This window comes from Stenella coeruleoalba (assembly GCF_951394435.1).
Source record: "Stenella coeruleoalba genome assembly, chromosome: 17".
In the NCBI taxonomy this organism is placed as follows: domain Eukaryota; kingdom Metazoa; phylum Chordata; class Mammalia; order Artiodactyla; family Delphinidae; genus Stenella; species Stenella coeruleoalba.
The window spans coordinates 44,568,596-44,590,202 of NC_137163.1; the positions used below are offsets into that span (position 1 = coordinate 44,568,596).

At 34.1% G+C, this 21,607-nt stretch overlaps 1 protein-coding gene across 3 annotated transcripts in view; it reads left to right on the forward strand.

Moving 5' to 3' along the window:
* LOC307175801 (uncharacterized protein C8orf88) overlaps nucleotides 1-21,607 on the forward strand; it is a 43,432-nt gene that overhangs the window by 15,293 nt on the left and 6,532 nt on the right. For all 3 annotated transcript variants that reach the window (XM_079901336.1, XM_079901338.1, XM_079901337.1), the window contains one exon: nucleotides 1,788-1,860. In XM_079901336.1, the coding sequence (XP_079757462.1) occupies nucleotides 1,788-1,860 (73 nt within the window). The remainder of the gene's footprint in view (nucleotides 1-1,787; nucleotides 1,861-21,607) is intronic.

Below are 21,607 nucleotides of genomic sequence, written 5' to 3' on the forward strand. Positions count from 1 at the left end.
TGACAGGGTCTGGGAACATTTTTGCTATAAAAATGAAAAGGCTAAATAGAATATCTAGGTGTGCAGATTGGGTATTTTACCACAAATTGCAAAGAACCTTGACTTGAAAAAAAAATGGTGTTTATTTTGCTTTACTCAAGCCTAGTCAACATTTTTCGTTTCCTAAACTAGCCATATTATCCCATGTTTTGCAGCTCAAAGGCTGCTTTTCTTCCATAAACATTCATTTTTCACCGGTCAGCCAGCCTAACTCCTATTAATCCTGTAAGTGTTGTTTAAGCATCACTTCCTATGTAAAGTGTTTCCTGAAATTTCTAAGTCAAATTTGATACCCCTTCCTTCCATTGCACCTTCTGCATATCATTATTATAGAACTTCTCAAGTTTTATTGTCATTTAGTGTTTTATTTTTCTACCTTTTAGTTTGTGATCCCTCCAGAACATATACTGGAATGTCATGTTCATCTTTTTTTTTTTTTTTTTTTTGCGGTACGTGGGCCTCTTACTGTTGTGGCCTCTCCTGTTGCGGAGCACAGGCTCCAGATGCGCAGGCTCAGTGGCCATGGCTCACAGGCCTAGCCACTCTGTGGCACGTGGGATCTTCCCAGACCGGGCACGAGCCCCTGTCCCCTGCATCAGCAGGCGGACTCTCAACCACTGCGCCACCAGGGAAGCCCTATGTTCATCTTTGTATTCCCAATACAAAGCACAGTGCCAGTCATGTAGTAGGCACTCTGTGTTTGTTAAATGAGTGGGTTTAATAGGGCCACTGCTATCCATTTGGTGCCTTTACAAGAATTAGAAGAAGAACAAAAAATTTTATAAAAATACAGATTTTGTTAGAATAAGATACCTTGCTGCCACCTGCTAGGATATCTGCCACATCTGTGCTGTGAATGGTACCCCTTTAGATCCACATTCTTCATGACTATATGCAGTAGCCCTGAGTTTCAAAAGCTAGCTTGACTACCTCTTATCTATGTACTTTTGGATTTGTTACTAAACACTTTTTGTCTTGATTTCCCTTGCCTGTAACATGGTGATCATAACACTTTCTTTATTTCCTTGTAAGATTATGACAGTTAAATGAGATAAGACATAGCTAATCACCTTATAAAATTTTAGTAGGTGTACTTTCTTACATGCTATGAAAGATTTGAAATAATCTACATTTTCAGTTGTTAATATGTGCAGGCATGACAAAGTAAATTTACTTTTTTTCAGCTTTATTGAGATATGATTGACAAATGCAAATTTAATCTATTTAGCTTGAACAACATGATTTTTTTTAAAGTTATGCAACCTGATGATGTAATATACATACATATTGTGATATGATTACCACAATCAAATTAATTAACACACACAATTTATATGGAAACACAAAAGACCCCAAATAGCCAAAGCAATCTTGAGAAAGAAAAATGGAGGTGGAGGAATCAGGTGTCCTGACTTCTGACTATACTACAAAGCTACAGGAATCAAAACAGTATGCTACTGGCACAAAAACAGAAATATAGATCAATGGAACAGGATAGAAAGTCCAGAGATAAATCCACGCATCTATGGTCACCTAATCTATGACAAAGGAGGCAAGCCTATACAATGGAGAAAAGACAGTCTCTTCAATAAGTGTTGCTGGGAAAACTGGACAGCAACATGTAAAAGAGTGAAATTGGAACACTCCCTAACACCATACACAAAAATAAACTAAAAATGGATTAAAAACACAGTGTTAGATAAAATTTTAAAATCTTAGATAAAAAGTGTATTTTCTTCTTTCAATAGTGTAAGACGAGTGGAATGCAAGCCTTTTCTCAAGGTCTTAATGAACAACAACATCAGTCTCCAGTTAAAAAAGGTAAATTTTTATCATAATTCTCAACTTTCATAAGAGAGTTTTAGCACTCATGTAAAGTTAATATTTGCTTAGCTGCAAACCTTAGGTACATAAGAAATTTTATTATATTCTTTTGGTTGATTTCTGTCTATATTTGGTTATAGGTTTGACTGCTCTAAAGGGGAGACCACAATAACAGTGACTGAAACAAGATAGAAGTTTATTTCTGTATCTTCTGTATCATGTAAAATTTTGAGCTGGTGTACTCATTCTGGTTTGTGAAGTTGCTACCAGCCCCTGTATTATACTGTCCTATGGCTTTACCATCCTCAATACATGGCTTCTATCTTATTGCACAAGATGAATGCCTCTGCTCCAGCCACATGTCCCCTCTCTAGCCATCAGGAAGGAAGGAGGAAGAAAGTTCTAAAAAGTATCACCCAGAAGTTGCATATATAACTTCTATTTAATTTCTCATTGGCCAGAACTTAGTCATGCTGTACAAAGCAGACTGGAAAATATAATCTTTAGTTTTCCAGCCAGCTAATTCTATTGCTGAAGCAGAAAGGAAGAATTGCTCTTGCGAAGAACAAGTAGTCTTTCCCACACCAGCTACTTTTTAATAAAGTAAAGATTATTTATTAATTTAGTTTCCAAATTTTTGTCAACCAATCTGTGTATGTAATTTAAAAGTTACAAGTTATAAAAAATACTCTATTAGCATTTTCTTCTAGTATTTAACTCCATATTCTAAAGAAAATATTTAAATTGTTTCCATATTTCTCATTTTTTATATTATATTTTGAAAGCGTCTTTTGGAAAATGAGAATTTATGTCTTTCACATCAGTCCCCTCACTTCTTCAACCCTTCTATCTACCCCCTCCCCATCACATAGTTATTTAAATTTCATTTAGAGCATCATCACTCTTTATATTATATGACTATATAAATACAGTTGCTTGGCTGAGAGGTGCATACCTCCGTTTCATACAATCCGTCTTTTTTCCTGGAGTTAACGTTTGTCTTGTTTTTCTATGCAACTGTTGTTAACTTTGTGCATCAGTTGCTCCAACAACTCTGCCACACTTATATATATTTTCCTTATGGTCATATATATCAGTTGGCAGTTTTTCCCCTGAAGGAGACTTTCCTTTTAGAATCTTCCATTATCCTGTTCCAGTATGGATTAATTACTCTTCAGTACTGCTGTGAAGCTGTTTTCCTGGAATGGACTTCTACTGTTATCTGGGGATATTCCCCTTGCAATTCTCAGGTTTCTTTTTTCTTCTTTTTGATTGAAGTAAAACTCATCATTTAAACCATTATAAATGTACAATATCATGCAACCATCACCACTATCTAATTCCAGAACATTTTTATTACCCCCCAAGCAACCTCATACCCATTAAGCAGTACTCCCTCATACAGTCCTCTCCCCAGCCACCAGCAAACACTAATCTGCTTTTTGTCTTTGTGGATTTACTTATTCTGGACATCTCATTTAATATAATTATAAAATATATTACCTTTTGTTTGTGGCTTCTTTTATTTGCCATAAGGTATTCAAAGTTCATCCCTGTGTAGCATGTACCAGTACTTCATTCCTTTTTATGGATGAATAATATTCCATTGTATGGATAAGCCACATTTTATTTATTTCTCAGTTAATGGACATTCAGTTGTTTTTACTCTTTGGCTGTTATGAATAATATTGCTGTGAATATTTGTGTACAGATTTCTGTTTGAACACCTGGTTTCATTTCTCTTGGATATATGCCTGTGAGTAGATTTGACAGGTCGTATGGTAGTTCTGTGTTTAACATTTTGAGGAACTGCCGAACTGTTTTCCACAGTGGCTGTACCCCTTTACATTCCCAATAGCAATGTGTGAGGGTTCCAATTCCTTGACATCCTTGTTAGGATCTTTTTTTTTATCATAACCAATCTAGTGGGTGTGAAGTGGTATCTCATTGTGATTTTGATATTTATTTCTCTAATGACTAATGATTTTGAGTGTCTTTTCATGTGTTATTGGCCATTTGTATTTCTCCTTGGAGAAAGGTCTATTCATGTCCTTTGACCATATTTTAATTAGGTTGTTTTCTTTTTGTTGTTGAGTTTTAAGAGTTCTAGATACTAGACCCTCATCTGTTCTCTCCCTCTCTCTCCCACTTCCCTTCTGCCTTCCTCCCCTTCTCTCTCTCCCTATGTATGTGTGTGTGTGTCAATGTGTGTGTGTAATAAATATATACATATATTTATTAGGTATTAGATATGTGTATATAAGACCCTTATCAGATATGTAATAATAGACACTAGACTCTTATCAGATATATAATTGTCAAGGACTTTTTCCTTTGTCTTTTCATTCTCTTGATAGTATACTTATATGTACACATTTTTTTAAATTTGTTGAAGTCCAATTTATCGTTTTTTCTTCTGTTGCCCTTGCCTTTGATGTCATTTCTGAGAAATTGCCAAATCTCAGGTCATAAAGGTTTATCCCTATGAGTTTTACAGTTTTAACTCTTACATTTAGCTCTTACATTTAGGTCCATTTTGAATTAATTTTTGTATATGGTGTGAGTTATAAGCCAACATTCACTTTTTAAAATTGAGGTATAGTTGATGTACAATATTATGTAAGTTTCAGGTATGCAGAATACTGAATCAATTTTAAAGGTTATATTTCATTTATAGTTATTATAAAATGTTGGCTATGTTCCCTGTGTTATACTATATATCCTTGTAACTTACTTATTTTATACATGGTAGTTTGTACCTCTTAATTCCCTGCCCCCATATTGCCCCTCCCCCTTCCCTCTCCCTACTGGTAACCACTGGTTTGTTCTCTATATCTGTGAGTCTGTTTCTTTGTGTTATATTTAATAGTTACTTTCATTTTTCAGATTCCACATATAAGTGATATCATACAGTATTTGTCTTTCTCTGACTTATTTCACTTAGCATAATACCCTCCAAGTCCATCCATGTTGTTACAAATGGCAAACTTCCATTCTTTTTTGTGGCTGAGTGATATTCCATAGTATATGTATACCACATTTTCTAATTCCATTCATTTGTTGATGGACACTGGGTTGCTTCCATATCTTGGCAATTGTAAGTAATGCTGCTGTGAACATTGGGATGCATGTATGTTTTCATTTTTTTCAGATAAATACCCAGGAATAGAATTGCTGAGTCATATGGTAGTTCTATTTTTAGTTTTTTGAAAAATCTCCATTCTGTTTTCCACAGTGGCTGCACTAATTTATATTCCCAACAAAAGTGAACCAGGGTTCCCTTTTCTTCACATCTTCACCAACATTTGTTATTTGTGTTCTTTTTCATGATAGACATTCTGACAAGTGTGAGGTGCTATCTTGTTATGATTTTAATTTGCATTTCTCTGATGATTAACGATGTTGAACATCTTTTCATGTACCAGTTGGCCATCTCTATGTCTCCTTTGGATAAATGTCTATTCAGGTGTTCTTCCCATTTTTTAATTGGGTTGTTTGTTTTCTTGATGTTGAGTTGTATGAGCTGTTTATGTATTTTAGATATTAACCCCTTATTGGTCATATCATTTGCAAATATTTTCTCCCATCAGTAGGTTATCATTTTGTTTTGTCAGTGGTTTCCTTTGCTGTGCAGAAGCTTTTAAGTTTAATAGGGCCTATTTGTTTATTTTTGCTTTTATTTCCTTTGCTTTAGGAGACAGATTCAAAAACATATTGCTACAATTTATGTCAAAGAGTGTTTCACCCATGTTTTCTTCTAGGAATCTTATGGTTTCCAGTGTTACATTTAGGTCTTTAAACCATCTTGAGTTAATTTTTGTATATGGTGTTAGAAAGTGTTCTAGTTTCATTCTTTTACATGTAGCTATCCAGTTTTCCCAGCACCACTTATTGAAGATACTTTCTTTTCTCCATTGTATATTGTTGCCTACTTTGTGGTAGATTAAATGACCATAAATTCATGGGTTCATTTCTTGGTCCCTCTGTTCTATTTCATTGATCTATGTGTATGTTTTGTATCCTACTGTTATTTTTTTTAAATTGAAGTACAGTTGATTTACCATGTTGTGTTAGTTTCTGATGTACAGCAAAGTGATTCAGTTATACATACACACACACATATATATATATTCTTTTTCATATTCTTTCCATTATGGCTTATTACAGGATATTGAATATAGTTCCCTGTACTATACAGTAAGACCTTTTTGTTTATCCATACTGTTTTGATTACTGTAGCTTTGTATATAGTCTGAAGTCAGGGAGCATGATACCTCCAGTTCTGTTCCTCTTTCTCAAGATTGTTTTGGCTATTTGGGGTCTTTTGTGTTTCCATACAAATCTTAAAATTATTTGTTCTAGTTCTGTGAAAAATGCCATTGATATTTTCATAGGGATTGCATTGAATCTGTAGATTGCCTTGGGCAGAATGCTCATTTGAATAATATTAATTCTTCCAGTCCATGAACAAGGTATATCTTTCCAAATATTAGTGTCATCTTCAGTTACTTTCATCAAAATATTAGCAAACTGAATCCAACAATACATCAAAAGAATCATACACCATGATCAAGTGGGATTTATTCCAGGATGCAAGGATTTTTCAATATCTGCAAATCAATCACTGTGACACACCACATTAACAAATTGCAGAATAAAAATTATATGATCATCTCATTAGACACAGAAAAAGCTTTTGACAAAATTCAACATCCATTTATTATAAAAACTCTGTAGAAAGTGGGCATAGAGGGATCATACCTCAACATAATAAAGGCTGTATATGACAAGCCCACAGCTAACATCATACTCAATTTTGAAAAGCTGAAATCATTTCCTTTAAGATAGGAAAAAGACAAGGATGCCTACTCTCACCAGTTTTATTCAACATAGTATTGGAAGTCATAGCCACAGCAGTCAGACAAGAAAAAGAAATAGAAGGAATCCAAATTGGAAAATAAGAAGTAAAACTGTCACTGTTTGAAGATGACCTGATACTATTCATAGAAAATCCTAAAAATGCCACCAGAAAACTTCTAGAGCTCATCAATGAATTTGATAAAGTTGCAGGATACAAAATTAATATACAGAAGTCTGTTGCATTTCTATACACTAACAACAAATGCTCAGAAAGAGAAATTGAGGAAACAGTCCCATTTACAATTGCGTCAACAAGAATAAATACCTAGGAATAAACCTGCCTAAGGAGATAAAAGACCTGTACTTGGGGGCTTCCCTGGTGGTGCAGTGGTTGAGAGTCCGCCTGCTGATGCAGGGGACACGAGTTCGTGCCCTGGTCTGGGAAGATCCCACATGCCATGGAGTGGCTAGGCCCGTGAGCCATGGCTGCTGAGCCTGAGCGCCCAGAGACTGTGCTCCGCAATGGGAGAGGCCACAACAGTGAGAGGCCCGCGTACCGCAAAAAAAAAAAAAAAAACACCTGTACTTGAAAACTGTAAGACACCAACTTTATATTTTTGCATTAGGTATGCAGTTTTCTCATCACCATTTCTTAAAAAGACAGTTTTTTTCTTCATTGAATAATCTTGGCACCTTTGTAGAAAACCTTTGACCATAGGTTTATGTGTTTATTTCTGGACTCTCAGTTCTGTTCCCTTGATCTGTAAGTCTACCCTTATTGCAGTACCACACTGTTTTGTTTACTATAGTTTTATATTAAGTTTTGAAATTGGGAAGTATGAGTCTTCCAACTTTGTTCTTTTGCCAGGTTGTTTGGTTATTTGAGATCCCTTGCAATTCTATGTGAGTTTTAGAATCTGTGCTTCCATTTCTGCAAAAAAAAAAAAAGAAAAAGACAAGACTGTTGGAATTTTGATATGGATGGCATTGCATTTGTAGGTCACTTTGGGGGATTATTGCCATCTTAACAATATTGAATCTTCCAATCTGTGAACATGGGATATATTTCCATTTATTTAGGTATTCTTTAATTTCTTCCAGCAGTTTCTTACAGTTTTCAGTGTACAAGCCTTATACCTCTTTGGTTAAATGTATTCCTACATATTATTTTTGATGCTAAAAAACTGGTTTTCTTAATTTCCTTTTTGTGTTATTTACTAATTGTGTATAAAATACCGCTGATTTTGTGTGGGGACATTTCTATGAGCTTAAAGAAATAAAGGATCATAAGAGAAAATTATGAATAATTAATTGTATGCCAATTAGGTAATTTAGATGCAATAGAAAAATTACTAGAAACACAGAAATTACCAAAACTTACTCAAGAAGAAATAGAATATCTGAGTAAACCTATAAAACATCAGGAGATTGAATTTGTAATACAAAATCTCCCAACAGAGAAGAGTCTAAGATTTGTTGGCCTTACTGGTGAATTCTACCAAACATTTAAAGCAGAATTAATACTAGTCCTTCCCAAGTTCTTCCAAAAAATTGAAGAGGAAGGGACACTTCTCAACTCTTCTATGAGACCAATATTACTCTGATATAAAAGCCAGACAAAGATATCACATGAAAAGAAAACTACAGACCAATATCTCTTAAAATACGGGTGCAAAAATTCTCAGTAAAATACTTGAAAACCATATTTAGCAGCACAATAAAAGATTATGCACTATGGCTAAGTGGGATTAATCCCAAGAATACAAAGGTGGTTCAACAGTTTAAAATTAATCAGTATAATACACCACATTAACAGAAGGCAGGGGCAAAGAGGATACATCACTATCTCATTTGATGCAGAAAAAGCATTTGGCAAAACCCAATACCCTTTCTTGGTAAAATCTCAGAAGCAAGGAATAGAAGGGAACTTCCTCAACATGACAAAAGGTAAAAACCCACAGCTAACATTGGAAATATGGAAATATGGAAAACCCACAGCTAACATTGTACTCACTGGTGAAAGACTGAAAGCTTTCCCCTCTAAGATAAGAACAAGTCAAGGATGCCCACTCTCACCACTTTTACTTAACATTATGGAAGCTGTCACTTGAGCAATTGGTCAAGAAAAAGAAAAAAGACATTCAAATAGGAAAGGACAAAGTATTCTCCAGTCACACATGACATGGTCTTATGTGTAGAAATCCTAAAGAATCCACATAAAAAATTTAGACCTAATGAATTCAGCAAAGTTACAGGATACAAAGTCATTTATGATTTTAGTAATTTGAGTCTTTTTTTCTTAGTCTTCATCAATTTTAAACTTTTCAAATAACCAACTTTTTGTTTTGTTGATTTTCTCTGTTGCTATTTTATCTCTATTTCATTTATCTCCACTCTAATCTTTATTTCCTTCATCCTTGTAGCTTTTGATTTAGTTTGCTCTTATTTTTACTAGTTCTTTAATGTTTAATGTTAGATATTGATTTGAGCAATTTTTTTAGTATAGGCATTTATAGCTGTATGTTTTGCTCTGAGTGCTGCTTTTGCTGCATCCCATAGGTTTTGGTATGTTGTCTCCTTGTTTTCACGTCTCAACGTGTTTTCTCAGTCTTCTGTTATTTTTCTCTTTGACCCATTGGTTGTTTAAGAATATGTTTTTAATTTACACATATTTGTAAATTTTCCAGTTTTACTTCTGTTATTGATTTGTAGTTTCATTCCATTGTGGTCAGAGAGAATACTTTGCATATCAGTGTTTTAAAACTTTTTGAGACTTCTGTGGTCTAACGTATAGTTTGTCCTGGATGTTTTATGTGTACTTAAGAAGAATGTATATTCTGCTGTCATTGACTGAAGTGTTCTGTATAGTCTGTTAGGTCTATTTGGCTTATAGTGTTGTTCATGTCTTCTCTTTCCTTTTTGATCTTCTGTCTAGTTTTTCATTCATTATTGAAAGTGGGGTTTTGAAGGCTCCAATTGTTATTGTTAAACTGTGTGTTTCTTCTTTCAATTCTGTCAGTTTTTCCTTCTGTTGTTAGGTACATATATGTTTATAATTGTTTTCTTTTTAATGAATTCACCCCTTTATCGTTACATAATATCCTTTTTTTTCCCTTTTAACAATTTTTGTCTTAAAGTTCGTTTTCATCTAATGTTAGTATACCCTCTCCAGCTTTCTTTTGGTTATTGTCTGCATCAAATATCTTTTTCATTCTTTCACTTTCAGCTTATTTTGTGATTGGATCTAAAGTGAATATCTTTAGACAACATATAATTGGATCATATTTTTAATCCATTCTGCCAATCTCTGCTTTTTAATTGTTTGTGACATTTAATGTAATAACTAATAAGGAAGAACAGCTCTACCCATTTTGCTATTTGTCTTCTATAAGTCTTTTATCTTTTTTTATTCTTCAATTCCTCCATTAATGCCTTCTTTTATGTTTAATAGATTCTTCCTAGTGTATCATTTTTATTCCCTTTTTATTTCCCTTGTCATATATATTTTAGTTATTTTCCTAGTGGTTGCACTGGGGAATAACTGAATTTACAACAATCTAGTTGGAATTAATATCAATTTAGTTTCAAAATTATATAAAACTTTACTCTTATATAGCTATATCCCACCTTTATGTTGTTATTGTCTTTATACATTGCATAATCTATCAACCTAGATTTGCATTTTTATGTATTTGTTTTTTAAATCATACAGGACAAAAGAGGACTCACATCCAAAAATTCATTGATACTGACATTTATATTTACCTATGTAGTTATGTTTACTGGTGTTCTTTATTTCTTCGTGTGAATTCTAATTACTGTGTACTGTCCTTTTATTTCAGCCTGAGGATTTCCTTTAGCATTTCTTGTAAGGCAGGTTTACAAGCAATGAACTCTCTCGGTTTTTGTTTATCTACAAATGTCTCGATTTCTTTTCATTTGAAGGTAGTATTCCAGATATAGATTTCTTGGTTGACGTGTTTTTTGCTTTTAGTAACTTTGTCATCCCACTGCTTTCTGGCTTCCATGATTTCTGATGAGAAATCAGCCTTTTCTCCAATTGAGAATCCCTTGTAAGTGATAAATTGCTGCTTTTCTTCAAGATTTTCTCTTCGTCTTTTAACAGTTTGCTTATAATGCATCTGAGTGTGAATCTCTTTGAGTGTATTTTGCTTGTAATTTGTTGAGCTTCTTGGATGTGTCAGTGTGTGTATTTCATCAAATTTGGGAAATTTTCTGCTATTTTTTCTTCAAACATTCTTTCTGCCCTTTCTCTCTCCCCTATCCTTCTGGGTCTTCCATTATGCATTTGTTGGTATTCTTGTGTAGTCCCACAGGTACCTTAGGCACTGTTCATTTTTCTTCATTGTTTTTTCTTTCCAGTCATCAGATTGGATAATGTCATTGACTTATCTTTAAGTTTGCTGCTTCTTTCTTCTGCCTGGTCATATCTACTGTTGAACCTTTCTAGTGAATTCTTCACTTCAGTTATTGTAATTTTCTTCTCCAGAATTTCTATTTGATTCCTTTTTATAATTTCCATTTCTTTATTGATATTTTAATGATATTGATATTTTGGCAAGACACTTTTCTCATGGTTTCCTTTAGCTCTTTGGGCATATTTAAATTAGTTTATTTGAAGTCTTTCTCTAGTAAGTCCAATATCTCTGCTTCCTCAGGGAAGGTTTCTATTAATTTCTTTTTTCCTGTGTGTGGGCCATACTTTATTATTTCCATGCCCTGTATTTTTTGTTGTTGTTGAAACCGGGTATTTTGAGTATTATAATGTGCTAACTGTGGAAATCAGATTTTCCCCCCTTCCCAGGGTCTGTTGTTCTTGCTTGTTGTAATTGTTGTTTTTTTTGCTTAATGAGTTTTCTGAACTAATAGTATAAAGTCTTTATTTGTCATGTGTGGCCATTCAAGTGTCTTTTTGATATCTTCATGGTCAGCTAATGATTTGGCACAGATTTCCTTTAATACCTAGAACCAAAAAAAGAAAAAAAGCCCTTTCCCAGTCTTTGCATATGACCTCTGTGTGTGTGTTGAGGTGTGCCTTCAGTACTCAGTCTGGAAGTTTACAGCTCTGCCTTTGCCTTCACTTATTGCTTGTGAGGAACCTGAAGGTCAGCCAGTGGTGAGAGCTTGGGAACTCCTCAAGCCTTTCTGTGAGCATGAGCCTAGCCTTTAGCATGCATGTAGCCTTCTAAATTCCTTGGAACATCTGAGAGTCTTTCAGTACCTTTATTCCCCAACACATCTCTTTCCCTAGCCTTTCCTCCTGAGCTTTTTGTTTTGCCTATTGTTTGCTCCAGTTGTTATCCCTTCCTAGGTGGAAGTGGCTAATACATTTCCATATAAAAGTTTTGACAAATAGATTCAGATAGTAGCCTCAGACCTGGGAGAGTTCTTAGGTGAAATATAGGCAAGTCCTTTGAGATGATTCTTCGGGGAGCCACCAGAGAGGTCAAAAAAAATGCCACCACTATTCTTTGAGACTGGTCTGTATTTCTCTCTCTAGTAGTGGGAACCTAAATCAGGAATGAGACCTGTTATTTTCAAGGCCACAGCCAAAGTGGGTTGGTGGAGATGTTCCCAGGCAAGTTAAAATGCCACAAAACTCTTTACCAAATTTAGCTGATTTTTTCTTCACTAAGCATTCCCCTGTTTTTTGCAAGGTTTTGATTAAATTCCAGAATTTAGGAAAAAGTTGATTCTGGAAGTTTTTGACACTTTATTTGTTGCTTTTGTGGAGGGAAGGACTTTTAGAGTTCCCTACTTGGCAATTTTCGCTGACATCACTCTCTTCTTAATTCCTTTGCTTTCTTCTTTCTTCATTTTGCTCAAGTGCATTCTCCAGGAGCTTCATTGTAAAGGACATTGGGTTGGTGAATTCTTTTAATCTGTGTATTTACTTACACACTTGATTGGTAGTTTGGTTGGATAGAAAATGCTGAGTTGAGGATGAACCTTAAAAACATTATGCTAAATGAAGAAGCCAGACACAAAAGATCTGATATCATATGATTCCACTGATATAAAATGTCTCGAAAAGGCAAATCTATAGAAACAGAGTAATGATTGCCTAGATTGGATTGGGAATGGAGAGTGACAACAAATGAGAGTGAGGTATCTGATGATAGTTGCTGTAAAAGTTCTATATTTCTCATTTGTGGCCACTCAGGTCTCTTTTGCGATATCTTCATGGTCAGCTAATGATTTGGCAGAGATTTCCTTCACTGCCTAGATCGAAAAAACAAAAATAGATTGGGGCAGTGGTTGCGCAACTCTGTAAATATACTAAAAATCATTCAATTGTACACTCAAAATGAGTGAATATTATACTATGTAAATTATACCTCAATAAAGCTATGGAGGAAGAGGAAGAGGATGAAAATAAGAATTAGTAGAGCTCTGCTTGGTAGTGCTGTCAAAACCTGCTGAGTGAAACACAGTGAGTGAATCTTCAACCTCAGGAGCCTGTGCTTTGGGAACTCACAAGAACAAGCTGGGTTTCCCTTGTGTTGATTAAATATAGAATTTGATTTTTTAAATTTCCAGGTTGAAAATTATTTTCATTCTAAAATTTTAAGGCATTTTGCTTTATTTTCTAGCAGTCTATGTTAATTGGCTCTTAATTCTATGAAGTCCAGTGCCATTCTGATCCCCAGTTCTCCAAGGCCCTTAGTAAATGGCTTTGTCTTTTATTTCTGTTTTTTTGTTTTGTTTTGTTTTGCCATTGTTGCTCTGGAAGTATTTTGGATTGTGTGTTTACCTTAGGTTTTCTGAAATTTCCTATTGTTTTGTCTCTTTTTGTAGTCTTTTTTTTTTAACTCAAAGTTTTCTCCTGAGCAATTGGTGAACTTCTTCGATCTCAAGACTTAGGTTCTTCTGATGTGGAAATTTGTGGATATTTCTTTGATAATGTTTCTCATGTCCATTTTCTTTGTGTTCTCTTCCTAAAACTATTATATTAGTAATATATTAGTAACATTAGCCTACTTGACTCTGATTGTTTCTCTAATTTTCATATATTTTATTTCTTATTTTTCATCTTCTCATCTTTCAGGTTTACTTCCTAATAGCCTTCCTCAATTTCTTTATTTGGCAGCATAGTCCAGAGAACAACTTGGAATTGAGTATTAGCCATTAGTTCTTTTAAAAGCCACAAGTCATTTCCATCACTGGAAAATTCTTTCACTTCTTCCACATTGTGCAGCAGCAATCTCTCCTTTCCTCCCAGCAGTTTCACTCCTAGTTTTCCACCAAAGGGAAATGAAAAAATAGGTCCACACAAGAACTTATAGTATATCCAATTCATCCAAGTTGTCAAATGTTGGCTTAAAGTTGTTCATAGTATTCTCTTATTTTCTATTTAATGTCTATAGGACTGTGGTGATAACCCCTTTCTTATCTTTGATATTGATCATTTGTGTTCTTTTTCTTTATCAGTTAGTCTAGCTTGAGATTTGTCAATTTTGTTTCTCTTTTCAAAGAACCAACTTTTGGCATTTTAATTTTATATATTTTTTCTATTTTGGTGATTTTTCCTTTTTATGAATTCCTTTCTTCTATTTTGGGTTTAGTTTGCTCTCCTTTTTATAGCATTTTTAGGTGGATTGTTAGGTCATATGTTGTAGATATTCTCTTATAAGAATGTATAAGAACAAGTGATGGTAGTCAGAAAGAGAAAGACATATACCATATGATATCACTTATACGTAGAATCTAAACTGTGGCACAAATGAACATATCTACAAAACAGAAACAGACTCACAGACATAGAGAACAGACTTGTGGTTGCCAAGGGGAAGGGACATGGGGGAGGGAAGGACTGGGAGTTTGGGATTAGCAGATATAAACTATTATATATAGGATGGATAAACAACAAGGTCCTACTGCATAGCACAGGAAACTATATTCAATATCCTATGATAAACCATAATGGAAAAGAATATAAAAAAAGAATGTCTATATGTGTATAACTGAGTCACTTTGCTGTACAGCAGAGATTGGCACAACATTGTAAATCAACTGTACTTAAATTTTAAAAAAAAATTACAAACCTAAAAAAACGGAATGTTTAAGAACAAAGCTGAAGGAATAACCCTCCTGTGAGATTTCAGGCAATACTAAAAAGCTACAGTAATCAAAGCAGCATGGCATTGGCACAAAAACAGACATATAGATCAATGGAACAGAATAGAGAGGCCAAAAATAAATCCACACACCTAAGGTTAATTAATACATGACAGAGGAGACAAGAAATAAACCCACACACCTACAGTTAATTAATACATGACAAAGGAGACAAGAATATACAATGAAGAAAAGACAGTCTCTTCAACAAGTGGTGTTGGGAAAGCTGGGCAGTTACATGTAAGTCAGTGAAATTAGAATACTCCTTCACAGCATTTACAAAAATGGTTCAAAGACCTAAATATAAGACATGACACCATAAAAATCCTAGAAGAGAACATAAGCAAAACATTCTCGGACACAAATCATAGCAGTATTTTCTTAGATCAGTCTCTCAAGGCAAAAGAAATAAAAACAAAAGTAAACAAATGGAACCTAGTCAACCTTAAAAGCTTTTCACAGCAAAGGAAACCATAAACAAAGCAAAAAGACATCCTATGGACTGGGAGAAGATATTTGCAAATGATGCTACAGACAAGGGCTTAATTTCCAAAGTATACAAACAGCTCATACAACTCAATATCAAACAAACAAACAACTCAATCAAAAAATGGGCAGAAGACCTAAACAGACATTTCTCCAAAGAAGACATAACAGATGGCCAGCAGGCACATGAAAAGATGCTCAACATCGCTAATTATTAGAGAAATGAAGATCAAAACCACAATGAGATATCACCTCACACTGGTCAGAATGGCCATCATCAAAAAGTCTACAAATAATAAGCACTGTAAAGGGTGTGGAGAAAAGGGAACTCTCTTACACTGTTGGTGGGAATACAAATTGGTACAGGCACTGTGGAAAATAGTATTGAGGTTCCTTAAAAAACTAAAAATAAAGTTATCATATGACCCAGCAGTCCCACTCCTGGGTATGTATCTGGAAAAGATGAAAACTCTAATTCAAAAAGATACATGTGCACCCCAATGTTCATAGCACTATTTACAATAGCCAAGACATGCAAATAACCCAAGTGCCCATCAACAGTCAGTTGCCTTAAGAAGATATGGTATATATACACAATGGAATATTAGCCGTAAAAAAGCATGAAATATTTCCATTTGCAGCAACATGAATGGACCTCGATAATATCATAGTAAGTGAAGTAAGTCAGACAGAGAAAGACAAATATTATATGTATCACTTATATATGTAGTTTAAAAAATAATACAAATGAATCTATGTACAAAACATAAATAGACTCACAGACATGGAAAACAAACTGGTGGTTACCAAAGGGGAAAGGAAGGGGAGGAGGGATAAATTAGGAGTATGGGATTAACAGATACAAACTACTATACATAAAATAGATAAGCAACAAAGATTTATTCTACAGCACAGGGAACTATATTAAGTATCTTATAATAACCTATAATGAAAAATAATGGGAAAAAATATATATTTTGTATATTTATATACTTATGTTTTTATATTATACACAATATTATATATATATATAATCACCTGAAAGTAACACAATACTGTAAATCAACTATACTTCAATTAAAATAAAGAATTTATGTTTTCCTTGGAGCACTACTTTAGTTGCACTGCAGCAATTTTTACATTTTTTTTTTTTTTTTTTTTTTTGCTGTACGTGGGCCTCTCACTGTTGTGGCCTCACCCATTGTGGAGCACAGGCTCCGGATGCACAGTCTCAGCAGCCATGGCTCACGGGCCCAGCCGCTCCGCGGCATGTGGGATCTTCCCGGACCGGGGCACGAACCCATGTTCCCTGCATCGGCAGGTGGACTCTCAACCACTGCGCCACCAGGGAAGCCCTACATTATATTTTAATTGTCATTAAGTTTAAACTATTTTTAACTTCCTTATTATCTTTGACTTGTGAATTATTATAAAGTATGTTATTTAATTTCTAAGATATTTGAGATTTTTCTGGATATCTTAATAGATTTCTTAATTTACTTTGTTGTCAGAGAATATAGTCTATATGATTTCAAGCTTCTTAAATTTATTTTTTTATTTTTAGCATTTTTTTAAAGTTGACATATATATTAGTTACAGGTGTACAACATAATGATTTGACATTTGTATATATTGTGAAATGTTCACTTCAGTAAGTCTAGTTAACATCTGTCACCATACATAGTTACAAAATTTTCTTTCTCTTGTGATGAGAACTTTTAAGATTTACTCTCTTAGTGACTTTCAAATATGCAATACAGTAATATTAACTATAGTCACCATGCTGTATACATTACATCCCTGGGACTTATTTTATAACTGGAAATGTGTACCTTTTGACCCCCTTCACCTACTTCACCTACCCCTTAGCCCCACCTGTGGCAACCACCAATCTGTTTTCTGCATCTGTAAGTTTGTGGGGTGTTTTGTTTTGTTTTTAAGATTCCACATATAAGTGAGGTCATACGGTATTTGTCTTTCTCTGTCTGATTTATCGTAATGCCCTCAAGGTCCATCCATGTGTTGCAAGTGGCAAGATTTCCTTTTTTTTATGCCTGAATAATATTCCAGTGTGTGTGTGTGTGTGTGTGTGTGTGTGTGTGTGTGTGTGTATGTATATATATATATATATATATATATATATACCACATTTGCTTTATCCGTTCATCCATCAGTGAACACTTAGATTGTTTTCATGTCTTGGCTATTGTAGATGTCCTGCAATCAACATGGGGGTGCATATATGTTTTTGAATTAGTATTTTTGTTTTCTTTAGAAATGCCCAGAAGTGAAATTGTTGGATCATGTGGTAGTTCTGTTTTTGATTTTGAGGAACCTTCATACTGTTTTCCTTAATGGTTGCACAAATTTACATTTCCACCAACAGTGCACATGTTCCCTTTACTTCACATCCTCGCCAACACTTGTTATTTCTTGTTTTTTTGATGACAGCCTTCCTAACATGTGATAGCTCATTGTGGTTTTGATTTGCATTTCCCTGATGATTAGTGATATTGAGCATCCTTTCTTGTATATGTTGGCCATCTGTATGTCTTCTTTGGAAAAATGTCTGTGCAAATCCTCTGCCCATTTTTAAATCAGGTTGTTTGGGGTTTTTTGCTATTGAATTCTATGAGTTCTTTATATATTTTGGATATTAGCCCCTTATCAGATATATGATTTGCAAATATTTTCTCCTATTCAGTAGGCTGCCTTTTCATTTTGTTGATGTTTTCCTTTACTATACAGAAGATTTTTAGTTTGATGTAGTTCCACTGATTTATTTTTACTTTTTGTTGCTTTTGCTTTTGGTGTCAAATCCAAAAAATCATTGCCAAGACCAGTGTTATGGAGCTTACTGCTTATATTTTCTTCCAGGAGTTTTATGGTTTGAGGTCGTACATTCAGGCATTTAATCTATTTTGAGTTAATTTTTGTGTATAGTGTAAAGTAAAGGGTCCAGTTTCGTTCTTTTGCATGTAGCTGTTTAGTTTTCCCAATACCATTTATTGAAAAGACTGTCCATTTCCCATTGTATAGTTTTGGTTCCTTTGTTGTATATTAATTGACCATATATTAGTGGGTTTATTTCTGGGCTCACTATTCTGTTCCGTTTATCTATACATCTGTTTTTAGGCCAATACCGTACTGTTTTGATTACTATAGCTTTGTAATATAGTTTGAAATCAGGGAGTGTGTTACCTCCATCTTTGTTGTCCTTTCTCAAGATTGCTTTGGCTATTTGGGTTCTTTTGTGATTCCATACAAATTTTAGGAATTTTAGGAATTTTTGTTCAATTTCTGTGAAAAATGCCATTGGAATTTTGATAGGGATTGCATTGAATCTGTAGATTGCTTTGGGTAATATGGACATTTTAATGATATTAATTCTTGTGATCCATGAGCACAGAATATCTTTCCATTTATTTGTGTCATCTTCATTTTCTTTAATTAATGTCTTAAAGCATACAGGTCTTTCCCTCCTTGATTAAATTTATCCCTAGGTTTTTTTATTCTTTGTTGCAATTGCAATTGGGATTGTTTTCTTAGTTTCTTTTTCTGATAGTTTATTTGTGTATAGAAACACAACAAATTTTTGAATATTGATTTTGTGTCCTGCAACTTTACTCAATTCACTTATTAGTTCTAACAGTTTTTGGTAGAGACTTCAGCGTTTTCTTTATGTCACTTGCAGATAGTGACAGTTTTACTTCTTCCTTTCCAATTTGAATACCTTTTTCTTTTTTTGGCTAAATTGCTCTGGCTAGGAGTTCTAATACTATATTGAATAAAAGAGGTAAGAGTGGCCATCCTTGTCTTGTTCCTACTCTTAGAAGTAAAGCTTTCAGCTTTTCACCATTGAGTATGTTAGCTGTGGGCTTGTCATATATGGCCTTTATTAGGTTGAGGTATATTCCCTTTATATCTGCTTTGTTGAGAGTATTAAGCATAAACGGATGTTGAATTTTGTCCAATGCTTTTTCTGTATTTATTGAGATATCATATGATTTTTGTCCTTCATTTTGTGATGTGGTATATCACATTGATTGATTTGTGGATATTGAATCATCCTTACATCCCTGGAATAAATCCCACTTGATCATGCTGTATGATCCTTTTAATGTATTGTTGAATTTGGTTTGCTAATATTTTGTTGAGGATTTTTGCATCTATGTTCATCAGGAATATTGGCCTGTAATTTTCTTTTCTCATGGCATCGTTTTCTGGTTTTTGCATCAGGGTGATGCTGGCCTCATAAATTGAATTTGGGAGTGTTTCTTGGAAGAGTTTGAGGATTGGTATTGATTTTCCTTTGAATGGTTGGTAGAATTCACCAGTGAAGCCATATGGTCCTGGACTTCTGTTTGTCGGGAGGTTTTTGATTCTGATTCAATTTCATATTTTCTATTTCTTCATGATTCAGTCTTGGTAGGTTGTATGTTTCTAGGAATTTATCAGTTTCTTAGAGGTTGTCAAATTTGTTGCGTATAACTGTTCATAATATAATCTTATCCTTTGTATCTCTGTGGTATCAATTGTAATGTCTCCCCTTTCATTTCTGATTTTATTTATTTGAGTCCTCTTTTTTCCAAGCCTCTTAAATTTATTGAAACTTATTTTATAGCCAACATATAGTCTGTCTTGGTTACTGTACCATATCTCTGTGAATATAATTTGTATTTTGCAGTTGTTGATGTAACTTTTATAATTGTCAGTTAAATCAAGGTGGTCCATAGTATTGTTAAGATCTGTGTCTTTTCTGGGTTTTCTTTTGTCTAGTTATATCAGTTGCTGAGGGAAGGGTTTTTACATTACCTAATATTTTTGTGGAATTGTGTGTTGTCCCCTTTATTTCTGTCAATTTTTGCTTCATGCATTTTGAAACTCTGTCCTTAGGCACAACACATTGATAATTGTTATCTCTTTATCTAATGTTAAGAGCCACTCTAGCCTTCCTGTTCTTAGTCTTTGTGTGGTATATCTTTTTATATCCATTTACTTTCAACCTATCTGTGTCTTTATGTTTAATATGTATTTCTTGCAGGCAGCATGTAACAGTGTCTCTTTTTATTTGTTGTGTCAATTTATGGCCTTTAATTGCAGTGTTTATCTTAGGAGTGAGTATACTATGGCCCTCAGGCCAAATGCCCAATTTGGAAATTAAATTTTATTGGAATACAGCCACATGCTTTATTTAGTTATTATCTGTGTTTACTTTTCTGCTACAAGACAGAGTTGAGTAGTTGTGACAGAGATTATATGTCCCAAACTCCTCAAGTATTTACTTTCTGGTCATTTACAGAAAAATTTTGCTGACCCTGGTTTAGACCATTAAGATTTAATGTGATATGGTTGAATTTAGGCATATAATTTTATTATTTGTTTTCTGTTTGTCCTCATTTTTGTTTGTTTTTGTTTCCCCCTGTTCTTTGGATTTTGTTAAGTTTAATTTTTGGCATTTAATTATATCTATTGTATTTTTAGCTGTATTTCTTTGTGTTTTTAAGTGGTTGATCTAGGGTTATAATATCTAACTTTCTCAGTGTACTTGTTAATATTGTACTTCATGCAAAACAGTGATGGCAAAACTTTGCAACCATATGTAGTTTCCTTTCCTTTATTCCCCTGCATTGATCTTTTTGCTATAGCTGTATGCATTATATCTCCATACCTTGGAAATCTCACCAGGCAGTGTCAGAAGTTTTGCTTTTCAACAATCATACATATTTTCATAAAACTTAGATAAGGGGGGAAAAAGGAGTCTGTTATATTTATTCAGCTATTTGCCATCTCTCTTTTGTTCTCCTTTAAATCTTAAGATGAAAGACTCTGTCTGGTATCATTTCCCTTCAACCTGGAGGACTTTAGTGTTTCTTATAGATCAGGTCGGCTGATGACAAATTCTTTTAGTTTTCTTTCATCTGAAAATGTTTTTTACTTCATATGCATTCCTGAAGGATTTTTTTCACTGGCTATGTATAAGGGAAAAACTACACTCCTCCTGTGTTTTCCTCTACTCTCAATACTCTATTATACTCACAACACTTCTGACACTAGATGTGAGGTTTTTCCACATATCAAGCAATTCATTGCAAAACCAGCTTGGTGTCCTATAATTCAAGTTAATTCTGATATAAACTGGAATTAATGTAGATGCCACAGGGTAATGGCCTGGTCACATAAGACTACCCTCCACTTCCGATGACAGTTACAAGTAAAGGTTCCCAAGACCCCCTTCTTGGATTCTGTCATTTTCTAG